The following is a 20,824-nucleotide window of genomic DNA, read 5'->3' as shown; positions in this document are numbered from 1 at the left end:
GGACACTTTCAAAGTTTTCCCAATTTTTCGGACTGACTGACATTCATTTCTTAAAGTAATGATGGCCACTCGTTTTTCTTTACTTAGCTGCTTTTTTCTTGCCATAATACAAATTCTAACAGTCTATTCAGTAGGACTATCAGCTGTGTATTCACCTGACTTCTGCACAACACAACTGATGGTCCCAACCCCATTTATAAGGCAAGAAAGCCCACTTATTAAACCTGACAGGGCACACCTGTGAAGTGAAAACCATTTCCGGTGACTACCTCTTGGCTACTTTGAAGAACCTAGACTATAAGACATATTTTCAGTTGTTTCACACTTTTTTGTTAAGTATATAATTCCACATGTGTTAATTCATAGTTTTGATGCTTTCAGTGTGAATGTACAATTTTCATAGTCATGAAAATACAGAAAAATCTTTAAATGAGAAGGTGTGTCCAAACTTTTGGTCTGTACTATATAATCAAAAGATGTCAGCAGAACATCGGATGGAGTCAGTTTATTATCTGCAATGGAGCAGCTTAACATTATATGTACCTTTGACATTGCTATGTAGTCCAAACCATCAGAGCAGTTAAAGACCACACACTGCACGGCCAGCGCCTTGGCCAAATCTTTGGTGGTCTCAGTTTTTCCTGTGCCGGCCGGACCTTCTGGAGCTCCACCAAGATTTAGATAAAAAGCACCGATCTACCAATGAAACATGAAAGAACTGGTATGAAATATCAATAATAATTGCTAATAAGTTTCATGCATCATACAAAAGTCAAAAACATTTCTGAGCATAACCCATCACATCATAGCAGAGTCCGCTAGCATCGGTCAGTGAGCGGAGTGATGACCAGGCGTGGGGAGCTGCCCAGGTACTCATAGGCGGACTTCACATTGCAGTTGATGATTCGCACTCTCGCATTCTCATTCTCCCAGTAATAGCGGAGTTGGGCAAGCCACCGGAAGTCTGTTCATGAGAAACTCCTGAGGAATGTAGGAAAAGATAGTCAACCTCTAAGACACTGCAGAATCACAAGGGAGAGTTTCTAAAGGGAAGGCAAATGCACATACATTATAGGACAAAACTCCTAGTCACCGAATTCTGCTTTTTTCATTTAGTCCCATTGCCCACGGTGTATAACATCCGGACTCTCAGCCCCCAGTTTATAAAATCCGGCCTCTCGCCTCCCCCGGTGTATAACATCCACCCCTCGGCCCTAGTTTAGTATAACATCTCTCCCCTCGCCCCCCGCCAGTGTATAAAATCCATCCCCTCAACCCCACTGTATAACATCCAACCCCAAGCGCTCCATTGCATAACATCTGGCCCCCAGGGTATAACATCCGGCCCCCAGCCCCGGTGTATAATATCCGTCCCCTCGCACCTGGTGTATAATATCTGTCCCCTCACCCCTGGTGTATAATATCCGTCCCCTCGCCCCTGGTGTATAATATCCGTCCCCTCGCCCCTGGTGTATAATATCCGTCCCCACGCCCCCCGGTGTATAATATCTGTCCCCTCGCCCCGGTGTATAATATCCATCCCCTCACCCCGGTATATAATATCCGTCCCCTCGCCCCTGGTGTATAATATCTGTCCCCTCACCCCTGGTGTATAATATCCGTCCCCTCGCACCTGGTGTATAATATCTGTCCCCTCGCCCCTGGTGTATAATATCCGTCCCCTCACCCCTGGTGTGTAATATCCGTCCCCTCACCCCTGGTGTATAATATCTGTCCCCTCGCACCTGGTGTATAATATCTGTCCCCTCGCCCCTGGTGTATAATATCCGTCCCCTCACCCCTGGTGTATAATATCCGTCCCCTCGCACCTGGTGTATAATATCTGTCCCCTCACCCCTGGTGTATAATATCCGTCCCCTCGCACCTGGTGTATAATATCCGTCCCCTCGCCCCTGGTGAATAATATCCGTCCCCTCACCCCTGGTGTATAATATCCGTCCCCTCGCCCCGGTGTATAATATCCGTCCCCCCGCCCCTGGTGTATAATATCCGTCCCCTCGCACCTGGTGTATAATATCTGTCCCCTCACCCCTGGTGTATAATATCTGTCCCCTCACCCCGGTATATAATATCCGTCCCCTCACCCCTGGTGTATAATATCCGTCCCCTCGCCCCTGGTGAATAATATCCGTCCCCTCGCCCTGGTGTATAATATCCGTCCCCTCGCCCCTGGTGTATAATATCTGTCCCCTCACCCCTGGTGTATAATATCCGTCCCCTCGCCCCTGGTGTATAATATCCGTCCCCTCGCCCCTGGTGAATAATATCCGTCCCCTCGCACCTGGTGTATAATATCTGTCCCCTCACCCCTGGTGTATAATATCCGTCCCCTCGCACCTGGTGTATAATATCAGTCCCCTCGCCCCTGGTGTATAATATCCGTCCCCACGCCCCCCGGTGTATAATATCCGTCCCCTCACCCCGGTATATAATATCCGTCCCCTTGCTCCTCAGTGTATAACATCCAGCCCTCGGACAGTATAACATCTAGCCCCTCGTACCCCTAGGGTATAACATCTGGCCCCTCGGCCTTGTATAACATTAAGACTCTCGCCCCCCACCAGTGTATAACATCAATCCCCACGCCCCCCGGTGTATAACATCCGCCCTCCCATGCTGTGTGCTGTTACTAACATATGACAGAACGGCTGGTGGTGCAGAGCTCTCTGATACCAGCGCGGTCCTGTAATAGGAGCCACCGGGGTAACAAGTCTGGATATTACATTTCTTCCCTCCTAAATCTTCCCCCATCACATGTGAGTGATATTATTAAGGAGTGGAAGGAACTGCAGCAACTCAGGAGACCCCAGAACATTACAGAGCGGGGTCACTGAGTGCTGAGGAGCAGAGGGCAGAACGCTCTCCTGACTCCATAACTGCAGAGTCCAGATCTACTTTGGTAACAACATCACCACAAACACTGCGCCCCCGCCTGGAGCTTTATGGCCGAGCAGCTGCATGCAGCCTTACATCACCAAGCACGATGCCGAGCGTCGGATGGAGTGGTGTGAAGCCGCCACCACAGGACTCTGGAGGAGACCTGTTCTGTGCAGTGACGGATCACACTTCTCTATCTGGCATCTGATGGACGAGTCTGGATTTGGTGAATGCCAGGAGAACGTTACCCTATTAACTGCATTGTGCCCGCTGGGCAGTTTGGTGGTGGAGGTATAGCCTTGTTTTTAGGGGGTGGTCTAGGCCCCTTAGTTCCAGTGAAAAGATATCTTAATGCTTCAGCACAAGACATTTTAAACAATTGTAGCTTCCAACCCTAAGGGAATAGAAGAGCAGAACTGTTTCCCACACGTTCTCAACCTCAACCCCACTAAACACCTTTAGGATGATTAATTAGAACAAATACTGGAGAATGGCAGCATAAATATGTCACCGCCACATAGGGAAGAACAATGTCAGGCACACATCAATTACATTGCCATATGTCTGCTCAGGCTTAGAATGGCTGACCACTCGGAGAATGACATAATACCTACAAAGAAACCGAACAAAAGGTCATTAAAGGAATTGACATAAAACCCCTTTATTAGTCCATCCATGGTTATAGAACGACACTGCACAGAGGAGGGCGCACACACCATTGATAGAAAATATTACACACCGCACCTAGGCCATCCAAACCACTGACTATAAAGAAGATCAATTGTGGCAATGAGTCATATACAGGGGATGCCGACACCTACAGATGCCAAAACATTCCTATATAGGGACCACCATCTCAATATGCAGAAATGACTACTGCCCCATAGACGTCATTGTAAGTACACCCCAAGATTGCTTTACTGTGACAAGATCAATTGTGTCCTATGAAAACTCAAAGAAAAGAGGGGGGAACATAACATAGATATGGAAAGAACATGGGAATATGGTGAAATGTATGAAGGTGCTCGGCATACTGAGCTGTGATATCTGTAGAGGGACGGACTCCATATTAACATCCTGGATATGGATTAGAATAGGAGGCCATAAAAGCCCCTGTAGGTGTAATGTGGAGGGGGCACAATACCTTTCTCCATGTAGTGTATAATAAATAGAACATGGTATTGGAAAGTTTGCTGCCAGCCATGATGTTTGCACAAACCTGTTTCGATCATTTCCCTGACCACGTCACGAGCGTGCCCCTCTATGGTGACGAGAGCCCCCAATGTGCTGCGAGTCTGCTGGGACAATTTGCCTCCTCGCAAATTGCTCCAAATACCCAGATGTACCTCTATAAAACCCTGCTACAAACAGCATGGAAAACTCAATGCAGATGGATTAATTTTATGCTGGTATTATGGGAAATCCCATACAATGTCTTCCCTTATTGGTAGATATGACGAGAGTAGAGATGAGCGTATGGATTTGCAGGACTCTGGTCCAACAGTCCGGTCAGTATTCCACGGCCGCAGGACCGGAGCCCCGTGAACCGGCATCTCCGGCTCCTCTTTTGATGTCGATGTCATAGTTGTGGTGTGAGGCACAAATGACATCACGCCTGGCCGGCTAATCAAAAGAGGAGCCAGGGATGCCGGCATGTAAGAGGCGGTTAGCAAGGCTCCCATCCAACAGCCACAGACTACTAACCTGCTCTCTTAGACCAAGGTCCTGCAAATTTAGTTGCGCATCTCTAGACAAGATGCATGAATCAATGCAAAATCCCAACAATACTATGGAGCCTTTTGGGTACCTTCAAGATATTGAGCCGCTGTACAACTGCAACCCCCAGGAGAAGACCCCTGGGCAAGAACACTACATGGGCTCTTTGCAGTCTAATAACGTACTGTGAAATAAGCTGCTTGCATCTTTGGATGTGAATGTGGGTCCCCTTACCTCTGTTGCACCAATGGTATATCCCCCCCTGGAAACTCCTATAAGCTGCGTCTCTGGGTATGACAGTCTATTAGCAGGAGAACTCATGAAGTCTGTCTATGAATGTATATATATGTATTTCTCCCAGAAAATTATTACAATTACACGTTTTGTTGTTCACATGTTTATTTCATTTGTGTATATTGGAACAACACAAAAAGAAGATATTAGTCAACAATTTTGGTTCTCAAGTCCTCAGACAGTTCTCTTCTCCTCTTTCTGTTCTCCCTGCTTAGTGTGGCACGTAACAACGCAAAGACTGAGTCAACTTTTCCCCTTTGTATCAGGTTTCAGGTGTGATTTTCATATTGCTCGCACCTTTTACTTGCCACAGGTGAGTTTGAACGAGCATCACATGCTTGAAACAAAATTGTTTACCCACAATTTTGGAAAGATGCCAACAATTTTGTCCGACCCATTTATGGGGTTTTGTGTGAAATTATATCCAATTTGCCTTTTTTTGTGTTGTTCCAATACATACAAAGGAAATAAACATGTGTATAACAGAAAATACACATGCAATTTTTTATGGAAAAATACTTCATTTTCTGGAACAACTTCAAGGGTGCCAACACTTCCGGCCATGACTGTTTATAGTGAAGCAACCTTGATCAGTAAAGGAGCTTATGCCGTACCTCCGGGCCACTGCCGATAGCTTCATGCACTTCACTTGTCCAGAACATGAGACACACAGAGCACGACCTGTCCCGGCCATTCCCTCACCCAGTCTTTTCTTGCAGTCGCAGGGTATGCCTTTTAAAAAAGAAAGTTAAATTACGTTGACAGAAGCATTTAAGAGAGGGACAACCTTACTAGTATTATCTAGCAAATTCATTTCTACCGATTGCAGGTAGAAGATCTGCTACCTGGCTCTATTGCAAGAGATACATCATCCACAAATCATTCACTGCCGCCAAATAATCTTATACAAATATAAAAGAACTAGATGGTGGCCCGATTCTAATGCATCGGGTATTCTAGAATAGGTATGCGGCCGACCGGGTGCAATCAGCAGAGCTGTGTTTAAATTTGGCGCCAAAATCGCTGATTGGTCGCGTTCGGCAACCGCGACCAATCAGCAAAGCGGTGTTTAAATTTGGCGGCAATATCGATGATTGGTCGCGGGCGGCGGCCGCGACCAATCAGCGAACCGTGTTAGTGAGGACTGGAGAGCGTGTTTAAATTTGGCACCAAAATCGCTGATTAGTCGCGACCAATCAGCCGAGCGGTGTTTAAATTTGGCGCCAATACTGCTGACTGGTCATGGCCGCCGACCGCGACCAATCAGCAGAGCGATGCAGAGCGGGGTTTAAATTCGGCGCCAAAATCACAGATTGGTCGCCGGCCGTGACCAAACAGCAGAGCATTCTTTAAATTTGGCGCCAAAATCGCTGATTGGTCGAGGCCGGCGACAGCGAACAATCAGCAGAGCGTTGTTTAAATTTGGCGCCAATCTCGCTGATTGGTCGCGGATGGCGGCCGCGACCAATCAGCAGTGCGGTGTTTAAAATTGGCACCAAAATCGCTGATTAGTCGCGGCTGGCGGCTGCGACCAATCAGCAGAGCAGGGTTTAAATTTGGCACCAATAATGCTGATGGGTCTTTGCCGGCGACCGCGACCAATCAGCACAGCGGGGTTTACATTTGGCCCCAATGCTGCTGATTGGTCTCGGCCGGCGACCGTGACCAATCAGCAGAGCGTTGTTTAAATTTGGCACCAAAAACGCAGATTGGTCGCGGCCGGTGGTTGCGACCAATCAGCAGAGTGAGGTTTAAATTTGGCGCCAATACTGCTGACTGGTCACGGCCGACAACCGCGACCAATCAGCAGAGCGTTGTTTAAATTTTGCGCCAATACTGCTGATTGATCTCGGCCAGCGACCGCGATCAATCAGCAGAGCGTTGCTTAAATTTGGCGCCAATCTCGTTGATTGGACGCGTCCGGCGTCCGCGTCCAATCAGCACAGCAGTGTTTAAATGTGGCGGCAAGATCGGTGAATGGTCGCGGCCGCTATTTAAATGTGCCGCACAAATCGGTGATTGGTCGCCGACTTGGCCCGCAACCAATCACTGATCTTGCGGCCAAAGTTAAACACTACGGTGCTAATTGGTCGCGGACGCTGACAGCGACCAATCACCGATTTGGGCGCCACATTCAAATATCGGCCGCGACCAATCACCGATCTTGGCTCCACATTTAAACACCGCTGTGCTGATTGGTCGCCGACGCTGGGTGCGACCAATCACCGAGTTTGGTGCCACATTTAAATAGCGTCCGCGACCAATCCGCACAGCGGTGTTTAAATGTGGAGCCAAGATCGGTGATTGGTCGCGGCCGATATTTGAATGTGGCGCCAAAATCGGTGATTGGTCGCTGTCAGCGTCCGCGACCAATCAGCACCGTAGTGTTTAACTTTTGCAGCAAGATCCGTGATTGGTTGTGGGCCAAGACCGCGACCAATCACCGATTTGTGAGGCACTTTTAAATAGCGTCCGCGACCAATTGGATGTCAGCGCCGCTCCCCGTCCCTCCCTTCACACCCTAGCCGCATGGATGTCAGCGGCGCTGCCTGTGCGGATACTTCCGCTCCGAGAACCCGGGACATGAGCGGGCGCTCGGAGCAGAAGTATCCCGACCCGCAGCGCCGCTCCCCGGTCCTCCCTTCACACCCTAGCCGCTGATGTCCCCACAGTATCCGCATGGTGTTACAAAGGTCCGGACATTTGTGTTAAAAATCGCTGATTGGTCGCTGGCGCTGCCCGCGACCAATCACCGATTTGGGCGCCAAATTTAAATATCGGCCGCGACCAATCACCGATCTTGGCTCCACATTTAAACACCGCTGTGCTGATTGGTCGCGGCTGATATTTAAATTTGGCGCCCAAATCGGTGATTGGTCGCGGGCAGCGCCAGCGACCAATCAGCGATTTTTAACACAAATGTCCGGACCTTTGTAAGACCATGCGGATACAGTGGGGACATCAGCGGCTAGGGTGTGAAGGGAGGACCGGGGAGCGGCGCTGCGAGTCCAGATACTTCTGCTGCGAGCGCCCGCTCATGTCTCAGGTTCTCGGAGCGGAAGTATCCGCACAGGCAGCGCCGCTGACATCCATGCGGCTAGGGTGTGAAGGGAGGACCGGGGAGCGGCGCTGACATCCATGCGGCTAGGGTGTGAAGGGAGGACCGGGGAGTGGCGCTGACATCCAATTGGTCACGGACGCTATTTAAAAGTGCCGCACAAATCGGTGATTGGTCGCTGTCTTGGCCCGCGACCAATGACTGATCTTGGCGCCAAAGTTAAACACTATTGTGCTGATTGGTCGCGGACGCTGACCGCGACCAATCACCGATTTGGGCGCCAAATTGAAATATCGGCCGCGACCAATCACCGATTTTGGCGCCAAATTTAAATATCGGCCGCGACCAATCACCACAGCGGTGTTTAAATGTGGAGCCAAGATCGGTGATTGGTCGCGGGCAGCGTCGGCGACCAATCAGCACAGCGGTGTTTAAGTTTTGCGCTAAGATCAGTGATTGGTCGGGTCCGAAGACCGCGATCAATCATCGAATCGTCTTGGTGAGGACCGGGGAGCGGCGCTGCCTGTGCGGCTACTTCCGCTGCGAGAACCCGGGACATAGCGGGCGCTCACAGCAGAAGTATCCCGACCTGCAGCGCCGCTCCCCGGTCCTCCCTTCCGCATGGAGGTCAGCGACGCCGGCGGTCCTTCCGCTGCTACCGGCCGGGAGATGAGCGCCTCGCGGCGCTCATCTTCCGGCTGCATCTCCATCCCGCAGATGGGTCCGTCGGTCGGGTTCCTTCTGCTGTTGCCGGCCGGGAGATGAGCGCCTTGCGCCGGTCATCTCCCGGCTGCATCGCCGCTCAGCTCCGTCCCGCAGATGAGCCGCTAACGGCCGCCATCTTTTTTTAGAAATCCCCCGGCGCTGATTGGCCGCTGCCGGACCAATGAGCGACGCGGGATTTCCTGGACAGACAGACACACAGACACACAGACAGACGGGATAAGACGATTATATATATAGACTAGATTAGTTCCAATTAATGCTTTTGGTCTGTAGGTAGATCCGTACCATTCGTGACCGAGCAATAACATCATGCACGCTCCTTAACATGACATCTTCCCCTTGGATGAGCCACTTCTCCACGGCCCCCCGAGCCTCGGAGGTGGAGATGGTCTGGATGAGCTCTACGCGTTCCCCCTCGGTGCTGTACATGGCTTTGATGTCCAGGTTAGGAAGGAGCTCCAGCTTTGCGATGCCTTCAAAGCCCTTCTTTAGATGTGGTTGGACCCGCAGAGGATCTTTAGTCTCAGAGAGAATTTCTAGCATTTCGTCGTTGGACAGGAAGAAAAAGCTAAAGCGAAAATGCACAATATGATAAAGATGTCATTAAAGTATTGGGTCAGGCGCCATTTGTATTAGTGTCTATGTGAGAAAATAGAAAAGCAAAGCTTTAAAGTAAAGATTCAGTCCCCATACACATTGGATTAAAATAGTTTAAACCTGACGATTGCAGCAGGACCGGCCTACCCACTGATGTGTATGGGGGTCTCCTGACTCTCCCCCGATAGAGGATGTCAGGGCCAGAAGGATCGGGCAGATGGGATTTCAATACCCGGTCTTTTGGTTCTCAGGGGAGATAACCCGCTGCCGGAGGTGTCCAGTACCGACTTTCTCCTCTCTCCCCATTAAAACCACATGACTGTTCAGCAGAATAGGTGGGAGTCAGGAGAAATAGCCAAATAACCATTCAGACCACGGGTATCTCATATCTCATGCGTATGGTTAGCTTAAAGGGGCTATCCAGCTTTGGGAACTTTTTTTTATTTAACTGAAATGTGTATTCCCATCTCCAGGATTCTACCCCAATATGTAGTATGCGTAATAATAATAATATTAGCAAATACCTCCAATTAGAAGTTTAGTATAGTTCTTCTGATTTGTTTTGTCGCTTACCCCATGTGCAGGGCATTGCAGTAGCTTAGGTTACGACCACTAGCAAATAACTGTCACTATATGAGTGGTCGTAACCATGGATACCGAAGCTACTGCAATGCCTTGCACATGGGGAAAGCGACATAGTGAATCAGAAGAACTATACTACACTTCTAATTGGAGGTATTTGCTAATATTATTATTATTACTACGCCTACTACATATTGGGATAGGATCTTGGAGATGGGAATACCCATTTAATTGCGAGTATTTGCGACAATTCAGTTTCATTAAAAATGTTGCACCGTTAGGCTTTTTGTTTCCTGCACATTCAGCTTTGATGTGATCTGTGGTCATAAATCGGCTAAGAGGAGCTGAAAAAAGACAGATTAAAAATAAGTCCAATAGCCAGCGCAACACAGAGCCAATAGAAGGCAAACAGTGCAAAATTATTAATGAAATCCAATTACAAAAATGATTTCAATGCGTTTAAATAAGAAAAAAAAATATTTAAGGAATATATACAATCATTGCAACAAGTGAAAGGACTATACCGTGGGAAAAAAGCCTCTTCTTCTCCAGATAGGCATTCAGCCCTTTCATGATTTTATCCAGAAGCACATTGCTGTCCTGAAGTTTCTCCAGAAGTCCGGTCAGAGAAGTGGCGCTTAAAACCTAAAACAAAGTAGATAGCCCATAAGTAAGATTCCATTATATAGTTATAGAGACTGAAAAAAGGTCACATTCATTGACTATTGTGCCAATAGTTTATATTAAAAGAAAAATTAGAACCTATTTGGATAGAAAATAGAAGATGCGGGAGGCTGGAGTCCAGGCAGTGCGGAGCCCCATAACCCGGGATCCTTGTGATGGAAGCATCAGGACACGGACTCTTGGAAAACATCAATCCTGGATGCAAGATGACCGTGCTTTCTTGTATCAGTCCACCATGAAGCATCCATTTACCTTCGGGTCTTTAACGCAATGTTTCATGATCTCTCTCCAGTTTCTGTCCACAGTCTGGAATAAGCGTCCTTCTTCAGGCATTTGCTGCATGATGTCCTCAGAAGAGAAGATTAAAGCCACTGGGTCGGCACCTTCAGCCATTCATCAATGGTTTCCTGGATCCTTATCAGTCGTTCCTCCCATTGCTTAAAGGAGGAGAGCAAAAAGTTAATTACACATAAAATGAAAAGGATAGAAAAAAAATGCTATCATTTTAGAAGATAAATTATCAATGGATATGAATTCTGAATTGTTGGACATTTGTAGGGAAAGTTTGGCGAGACTCCTTGATACCATCCCCTTTACATGTAAGCTGGAGCCGCATGTAACTTTAGCCTCGGAGATCCTAATGAAACCTTAGCTTCTGCTAATAAGCAAGTGAAGATTTTAAGCTGAGTGACAACATTTACTGTGGGTGGGAACTCCTTAATCCCTTCAGGACCGGATAATTTTTTGTTTTGCATTTTTTCCTTCCCTTCTTCAAAAAGCCATACATTTTTTAATTTTTCCATTGATATAGCTGCAAGAGGCTATGTAATGTGCTGTAGCTTAACCCCTTCCCAACATATGACATACTGTTAAGCCATATGCCATGTTCCTGCAGATGTGCAAAATTTGGACCTGGGCCCCCACCAGCATGTTGGTCAGATGTATGGGCCCTTGTAGCATTCTAGATCCGATAATGATGCGCGTGTTCGTCCCTGCCTTGGATGTTTCCCATTGTAGCCCCATCCTATAATAATGTCTCTCATTCTAGGCCCCTTCCTGGTATAATGTTCCCCATCCTGCGCCCCTTCCTGTTATAATATCCCCGATCCTGGGCCTCTTCCTGTTATAATATCCACCTTCTGTGTATAATACCCCCCATCCTGAGCCCCTTTCAGCAATAACGTCCCAATCCTGGGCTCCTTCCTGGTATAATGTCCTTGGTCCTGGGCCTCTTACTGTAATAATGTCCCCCATCCTGGCCCCTTCCTGTAACAATGTCCCCAATCCTGGTACAATGTCCCCCATCCTATAACAATGTCCTCCATCCTGGTATCCTGTCCCCCATCCTAGGCCCCATTCTGGTATAATGACCTCCATCCTTGTGCCCTTCCTGGTGTAATGTCCTTCATCCTGGCCCATGTCATGGTATAATGACCCCCATTCTGGTATAATGCTCCCTATCCTGGGCCCTTTCCTTGTATAATGTTCCCCATCCTGGGCCCCTTCTTTATATAATGCTCCCCATCCTGGGCCCCTTCCTTGTCTAATTCTCCCCACCCTGAGCCCCTTCCTTGTATAATGCTCCCCATCCTTGGCCCTTTCCTGGTATAATGTTCTGTCGTTCTTTTCTAATACATTAAATAAACAAAAATAAATGATTCTTCTTACCTTCCTGCGCTCCCACGACATGCGGCGTCTTCTTCTGTAGCTGATTTCAGTGTGCCGGCAAGGGCAGCGCATGACGTCACTTCCATGCGTCGCTCGTGACTGGCACGCCGACATCAGCTACTGGCCTTTGATTGGCTGGCGGCATGCATTGCAGCTCAGGGACCCGGCATGTCCCTGCGCAGCAATATACTTCAGCCGAATGTGCGTCCTCAGACTGTGGAAGTGCCATAAATATATGAGATGGGAATACCACTCTGCCACTGTGCGTTCCTTTATGCACTTTACCCTCCTTTTTGGCACTCTTTGTGGTAAGAGACTACCTTAAAAAATGTTTTATGTGACATGTATCTGATTATTTGTGGGCAGGAGCATTATTTAGATGGATACCTGATGCATATGGCAAGTGTAAATCCAATGACTATGGAATACTTATGGATTACTTTTTGATATATTATTACACTCATTGGATTGTCTTGATATACTAACCTTATGCTATATTATCTATATTGCTCATGTCCCACTGTGACCATATGCGTGACCATATATGTATACTTTGTAACATATCTTGCTACATTGGTAATCTAATTAGTGTCTTTATACTATCCGTATTATGTCATTTCTCTTTTTACTATGTACGTTTTTTAACTTGATGGAATAAAAATTTATATTTTTTACGCCAATTAACTCTTTCTTCTCCTATGTACCCATGTGTTTCATGAGTTGGCTCAGTTTGGCAAATCTGGGATATATTTCCCCCCGGATATGCCAACTTTACCCCTATAGGGTCTATTTAGTTGTATCACTCTGAGTCTATGTCTGATCCAGAGATACAATAATGAACATGAATCCTTATATATCACGGATCTTGCAGCCACCTTTACCTGCTTGGACATAAGTGTTACATAGCTACATAGTTACATAGTTTAAAAGGCCGAAAAAAGACAAGCGTCCATCCAGTTCAGCCTATTTCTTGTGCACTGCAGCTATTCCGCAGCGTTGATCCAGGGGAAGGCAAAAAAAAAACATGCGGTATAGGCCAATTTACATCATTGAGGAAAAATTCACTTCCCGACTCCAATCTGGCAGTCAGATTAAATCCCTGGATTAATTAACTATCACTAAGCATAAGATGTAATTTTATTGTTCTCAAGAAAGGCGTCCAGTCCTCTCTTGAACTCATTAAGTGAGTTGGACATCACCACTTCCTCTCCCAGAGAATTCCAGAGTCTCACAGCTCTGACCGTAAAGAATCCCCTTCTATGCTGGTGCAGGAACCTCCTTTCCTCCAGACGCATAGTGTGCCCCCTCGTCTTTGTCACCATCCTTGGTATAAACAGGTCATGGGAGAGATCTCTGTACAGCCCCCTGATGTATTTATACATGTTTATGAGGTCTCCCCTAAGCCTTCTCTTTTCCAACGTAAATAGGCCTAATTTGGACAACCTCTCTGGGTATTCTAGTCCCTCCATTCCCTTTATTACCTTAGTCGCCCTCCTTTGTACCCTCTCTAGCTCCAATATGTCTTTCCTGAGCACCGGAGCCCAGAACTGTGCACAATATTCTAAGTGCGGCCTTACCAGCGCTTTATACAGAGGAAGAACAATGTTCTCATCATATGCCCCTATTCCTCTTCTGATGCATGCCATGACTCTATTTGCCTTCGCAGCTGCTGCCTGACACTGGGCACTCCAATTTAATTTGCTGTTAACCAAGACGCCCAGGTCCTTCTCCATGTCAGATTTCCCCAACGGTTTCCCATTTAATATGTATGGGTGACTGCTGTTTTTCTTTCCCATGTGCATGACCTTACATTTATCGTCATTGAACCCCATTTGCCATTTTTTGGCCCAACTCCCCAATTTATCTAAATCCTCCTGTAGCTGTGCCCTATCCTCATCTGTATTAACTACGTTACAAAGTTTAGTATCATCTGCAAATATTGCTATTTTACTATGCAACCCTTCCACTAGATCATTAATAAGTATATTAAATAATATAGGGCCCAAGACAGACCCTTGAGGCACCCCGCTAGTCGAGACGCAGTTATAAAAGGAATCCAATTTGTCCGCATTAATCAACTGCAGGGCATCTTGATTGGCAAATAGATTGATCACTTTGGGGTACCAAGTGTTCAGCAACTTTTCTTCTGTCTTGGCACAAGCCAAGGATACGCTGTTCCTCAGGGATTCACATTCTACAGGACCCCTGGACCCGACAAAGAATAAAGCACTTTATCATATTAAACCTGACAGGGCACACCTGTGAGGTGAAGACCATTTCCGGTGACTACCTCTAGAAGCTCATCAAGAGAACGCCAAGAGTGTGCAAAGCAGTCATCAAAGCAAAAGGGGGCTACTCTGAAGAACCTAGAATATAAGACATATTTTCAGTTGTTTCACACTTTTTTGTTAAGTATATAATTCCACATGTGTTAATTCATAGTTTTGATGCCTTCAGTGTGAATGTACAATTTTCATAGTCATGAAAATACAGAAAAATCTTTAAATGAGAAGGTGTGTCCAAACTTTTGGTCTGTACTGTATATATCCACCCATATACAGTATACATATACACACATATACAGTATACATATATACACACCCATATACAGTATACATATATATACACACATATACAGTATACATATATACACACATATACAGTATACATATATACACCCATATACAGTATACATATATATACACACATATACAGTATACATATACACACATATACAGTATGCATATATACTCCCATATACAGTATACATATATACACACATATACAGTATACATATATACACACATATACAGTATGCATATATACTCCCATATACAGTATACATATATACACACATATACCAGTATACATATATATACACATATACCAGTATACATATATATACACACTTATACAGTATACATATATACACACCCAGTATACAGTATATATATATATACACACCCATATACTGTATATATATATATATATATATACACACCCATATACAGTATACATATATACACACATATACAGTATACATATATACACACATATACAGTATACATATATACACATATATACACACATATACACACACATACCAGTATACATATATATATACACACGCCCATATACAGTATACAGTGCTGGCCAAAAGTATTGGCACCCCTGCAATTCTGTCAGATAATGCTCAATTTCTTCCTGAAAATGATTGCAATCATAAATTCTTTGGTATTATTCTCTTCATTTAATTTGTCTTCAATGAAAAAAACACAAAAAGAATTGTCCTAAAGCCAGATTGGATATAATTCCACACCAAACCTAAAAAAGGGGGTGGACAAAAGTATTGGCACCCTTTGAAAAATCATGTGATGCTTCTCTAATTCGTGTAATTAACAGCACATGTAACTTACCTGTGGCACCTAACAGGTGTTGGCAATAACTAAATCACACTTGCAGCCAGTTAACATGGATTAAAGTTGACTCAGCCTCTGTCCTGTGTCCTTGTGTATACCACATTGAGCATGGAGAAAAGAAAGAAGACCAAAGAACTGTCTGAGGACTTGAGAAACCAAATTGTGAGGAAGCATGAGCAATCTCAAGGCTACAAGTCCATCTCCAAAGACCTGAATGTTCCTGTGTCTTCCGTGCGCAGTGTCATCAAGAAGTGTAAAGCCCATGGCACTGTGGCTAACCTCCCTAGATGTGGACGGAAAAAAAAATTGACGAGAGATTTCAACGCAAGATTGTGCGGATGGTGGATAAAGAACCTCGACTAACATCCAAACAAGTTCAAGCTGCCCTGCAGTCCGAGGGTACAGCAGTGTCAACCCATACTATCCGTTGGCGTCTGAATGAAAAGGGACTGTATGGTAGGATACCCAGGAAGACCCCACTTCTTACCCCGAGACATAAAAAAGCCAGGCTGGAGTTTGCCAAAACTTACCTGAGAAAGCCTAAAACGTTTTGGAAGAATGTTCTCTGGTCAGATGAGACAAAAGTAGAGCTTTTTGGGAAAAAGCATCAACATAGAGTGTACAGGAAAAAAAAAGAGGCATTCAAAGAAAAGAACACGGTCCCTACAGTCAAACATGGCGGAGGTTCCCTGATGTTTTGGGGTTGCTTTGCTGCCTCTGGCACTGGACTGCTTGACCGTGTGCATGGCATTATGAAGTCTGAAGACTACCAACAAATTTTGCAGCATAATGTAGGGCCCAGTGTGAGAAAGCTGGGTTTCCCTCAGAGGTCATGGGTCTTCCAGCAGGACAATGACCCAAAACACACTTCCAAAAGCACTATAAAATGGTTTTAGAGAAAGCACTGGAGACTTCTAAGGTGGCCAGCAATGAGTCCAAACCTGAATCCCATAGAACACCTGTGGAGAGATCGCAAAATGGCAGTTTGGAGAAGGCACCCTTCAAATATCAGGGACCTGGAGCAGTTTGAAGTGACCGCGGGCAAGGCCGCGCATTGGTATCTATGATCTGGCCCAGCAAGATCCCCACACACAGACTCTATCTTGACAACCGTATCTTTACTCGCATACATTTTTAACACAGCAAAGAAAAAAAAACAATAAATGACAACCGTAAATATGCACAGTAATAACGTGTACTGATAAGCTGACCCTCACTGTCCCTACTCACACGTTACCAGTCCTTTACTCCAGAAGGATGTGTCCCCCGTCGCAGGCCTGTCTGTCTTTGCAGGAAGGCGTCCCAGCCGGAAAAAAAACAGGAACAGCAGAATTCGCGGAAACAAAGGAAGGGATACTTCGGCCTCTCGCCAGAGGTCCCGCTTACAGTCTCTCTGATCCGGATAGAAGCTCTGGTGGGTCCCCTTATGTAGTCCACACTCCAGTAGCAGGGAGTGTAACAGCTGAATCCTTCAGCAGTGCAGGAGCTGGGGAAGGCTCCGAGGATATGGTGTCAGATAGAAGAAATCACGTTGAGAGTCTCTCCTGCGCCACACACGAGGGCCTGCACACCGTCCTGGCTCTTTTCACAGACCACAGCAGACTCTGCGCGCGCTTTTTCCTGCTTCCCACTTTGGTCACGTGACTCTCTAGGGCGGGACACAGGAGGCTCAGTCTTTTTCTCTGTCATCACACCCTGCGCAGGTGCAACCTCTGGCCACAAGGTGGCAACATCATCCTGTGTAATCACTTCTGTAACAGGCTCTATATCAATTAGCACAGAACAGCCAGAGACGGCCAGCTCACTACAAGTTTGCCAAAGAAGAATGGTCTACAATTCCAGCAGAGCATTGTAAGAAACTCATTGATGGTTACCGGAAGCGGTTGTTCGCAGTTATTTTGGCTAAAGGTTGTGCAACCAAGTATTAGGCTGAGGGTGCCAATACTTTTGTCCGGCCCATTTTTGGAGTTTTGTGTGAAATGATCAATGATTTTATTTTTGCTTCATTCTCTTTTGTGTTTTTCCTTGCAAGCAAATTAAATGAAGATAATAATACCAAAGAATTTGTGATTGCAATCATTTTCAGGAAGAAACTGAGTATTATCTGACAGAATTGCAGGGGTGCCAATACTTTTGGCCAGCACTGTACATATATATATACACACACACATACAGCATACATATATACACCCATATACAGTATACATATACACACATCTACAGTATACATATATATACACCTATATACAGTATACATATATACACACCCATATACAGTATACATATATATATACATACAGTATGCATATACACATATACAGTATACATATATACACAGTATAGATATACACACACATATACAGTATACATATATATACACACACATACAGTATACATATATACACACCCATATACAGTATACATATATACACACCCATATACAGTATACATATATATATACATACAGTATGCATATACACATATACAGTATACATATATATATATACATACATATAGAGTATCTATAATATAACGCTACAAGCGTCCCTCTGTCTGAAGCCTTTATAGTCTGCGCTAGTGCGACACGCCTGCACAGTCTGGCTCCAGACTGAAGAACGCATGGAGCCGTTACAGGTAAGAGGAGTGTATGGTGCTGGAGATCACGGTATGCGTATACACTGAACACATACCGCGATCTCTGGCGCCATACTTACATACTTACCTGACCGGGATGAGCGCTACCGCGGCGCTTCTGTTCGGTCCGGAGTCCGGGGGAAGAGGGAGGCATTGAAATCGGCACATGCGCATAGCGCTATCCGGCGCCATTTTACTGAAGACACATTTGCAATGTGTCTTCAGCAAAATGGAGCCGGACAGCGTGGTATGAGCACACGCGTACTTCGGCGCCGCACTCCTCCCCCGGCCTCCAGCAGAACGGGAAACAGCGCTGGAGCACAGGGAAGAAAGGTGAGTATAAGTGTTTATTTTCTTGTATGTGTGTGTAGCATGATAGGGATGAGGGGTGCCATACATACCAGGATTGGGGGGTGAGGGGTGCCATACATACCAGGATTGGGGGGTGAGAGGACCATACATACCAGGATTGGCGGGTGAGGGGACTATCCATACCAGGATTGGGGGGTGAGGGGTGCCATGCATACCAGGATTGGGGGGTACGGGGACCATGCATAACAGGATTGGGGGTGAGGGGACCATGCATAACAGGATTGGGGGTGAGGGGTGCCATGCATAACAGGATTGGGGGTGAGGGGTGCCATGCATATCAGGATAGGGATGAGGGGTACCATGCATACCAGGATTGGGGATGTGAGGGGGTACCATAGATACCAGAATAGGGATGAGGGGGTACCATGCATACCAGGATTGGGGGTGAGGGGTACCATGTATACCAGAATTGGGGGGTGAGGGGACCATGCATACCAGGATTGGGGCTGAGGGGTGCCATGTATACCAGAATTGGGGGGGGGACCATGCATACCAGGATTGGGGATGAGGGGTGCCATGCATACCAGGATTGGGGAATGAGGGGTGCCATGCATACCAGGATTGGGGAATGAGGGGTGCCATGCATACCAGGATTGGGGGTGAGGGGTGCCATGCATACCAGGATTGGGGAATGAGGGGTGCCAAGTATACCAGGATTGGGGGTGAGGGGTGCCATGCATACCAGGATTGGGGGGTGAGGGGTGCCATGTATACCAGGATTGGGAGGTGAGGTGACCATGCATACCAGGATTGGGGAATGAGGGATGCCATGTATACCAGAATTGGGGGGTGAGGGGACCATACATACCAGGATTGGGGGGTGAGGGGACCATACATACCAGAATTAAGGGGTGAGGGGTGCCATGTATACCAGGATTGGGGAATGAGGGATGCCATGTATACCAGAATTGAGGGGTGAGGGGACCATGTATACCAGGATTGGGGGATGAGGGGTGCCATGTATACCAGGATTGGGGGTGAGGGGTGCCATGCATACGAGGATTGGAGAATGAGGGGTGCCATGTATACCAGGATTGGGGGGTGGAGGGACCATGCATACCAGGATTGGGGGGTGAGGGGACCATGCATACCAGGATTGGGGGGTGAGGGGACCATGCATACCAGGATTGGGGGGTGATGGGTGCCATGTATACCAGGATTGGGGAATGAGGGGTGCCATGCATACCAGGATTGGGGAATGAGGGGTGCCATGCATACCAGGATTGGGGAATGAGGGGTGCCACGCATACCAGGATTGGGGGGTGAGGGGTGCCATGTATACCAGGATTGGGAGGTGAGGGGACCATGCATACCAGGATTGGGGAATGAGGTGTGCCATGCATACTAGGATTGGGGGGTGAGGGGACCATACATACCATGATTGGGGGGTGAGGTGTGCCATGCATACCAGGGTTGGGGGGTGAGGGGACCATACATACCATGATTGGGGAATGAGGTGTGCCATGTATACCAGGATTGGGGGGTGGAGGGACCATGCATACCACAATAGGATGGGGGCAGCACAAATACCAGGATGGGAGACCATATACCAATAAAAATGCTCGCCACCCGGGCGTAGAACGGGTTCAATAGCTAGTACATATATACACGCATATATACAGTAATACAGCATATACATACACATATATATACTGTATATCCCCACACACACACACATATATACAGTAATACAGCATATACATACACATATATACTGTATATACACACACACACACATATATATATATATCTGGCGACAGGGCCCCGCTGCGTCCTCTGTGTCTCTGTACAGATATAAGTGTAACACGTACTGGATCCAGCACAGGTGACAGTCTGCCATAGAGCTGACGTGCAGTACATACACTGTGTTATAGGGGGCGCTCACCTGTGCGGACCCCGCGCTCCGGCCGCTACTTCTCTGCTCATATAAGGTCTCTCTTTCTGCCATTAAATAATTCGGTTGTCATGGCAGTGGAGGCGGGGCGTTGGTAGGGGGCGTGTCTGGTATAGGGCAGATTGGGGCGGGGCTGTCATGCAGTGCTTGTCTCATCGCTGTAATTTCCTGCTGATGCCACCTGGTGGACAGCATTGGTCAGTACGCGCTGAGAATGCTCACATGGTGGGGGAGGGGCAGCTTATATATGTATATACACAGTCACAATGCAGTTAGGGTTAT

At 46.7% G+C, this 20,824-nt stretch overlaps 1 protein-coding gene across 2 annotated transcripts; it reads right to left on the bottom strand.

Annotated features, from left to right (window-relative positions):
- Window positions 1-545: 545 nt before the first annotated feature.
- On the bottom strand, window positions 546-20,625 carry LOC141178776 (dynein axonemal heavy chain 12-like). 2 transcript variants are annotated; one of them, XM_073660621.1, is made up of 6 exons: window positions 20,534-20,625; window positions 10,808-10,992; window positions 10,396-10,516; window positions 8,978-9,260; window positions 5,523-5,640; window positions 546-981 (listed from the first exon to the last, which is right to left on the bottom strand). In XM_073660621.1, the coding sequence occupies exons 2-4, from the start codon at window positions 10,946-10,948 to the stop codon at window positions 9,229-9,231; spliced, it is 294 nt and encodes a 97-aa protein (XP_073516722.1). In that variant the 5' UTR covers window positions 10,949-10,992; window positions 20,534-20,625; the 3' UTR covers window positions 546-981; window positions 5,523-5,640; window positions 8,978-9,228. The 2 variants fall into 2 exon arrangements, with proteins under 2 accessions (XP_073516722.1, XP_073516721.1); XM_073660620.1 differs by lacking the exon at window positions 546-981 and having other exon boundaries at window positions 4,439-5,640.
- Between the last annotated feature and the right edge of the window lie 199 nt (window positions 20,626-20,824).

The sequence above is a fragment of the Phyllobates terribilis genome, unplaced genomic scaffold (assembly GCF_046119375.1).
Source record: "Phyllobates terribilis strain yellow unplaced genomic scaffold, ASM4611937v1 Scaffold_30__1_contigs__length_15301838, whole genome shotgun sequence".
Lineage (NCBI taxonomy): Eukaryota > Metazoa > Chordata > Amphibia > Anura > Dendrobatidae > Phyllobates > Phyllobates terribilis.
Note: the sequence above shows the minus strand (reverse complement) of the source record. Positions and strands in the feature narration are given on the sequence as shown.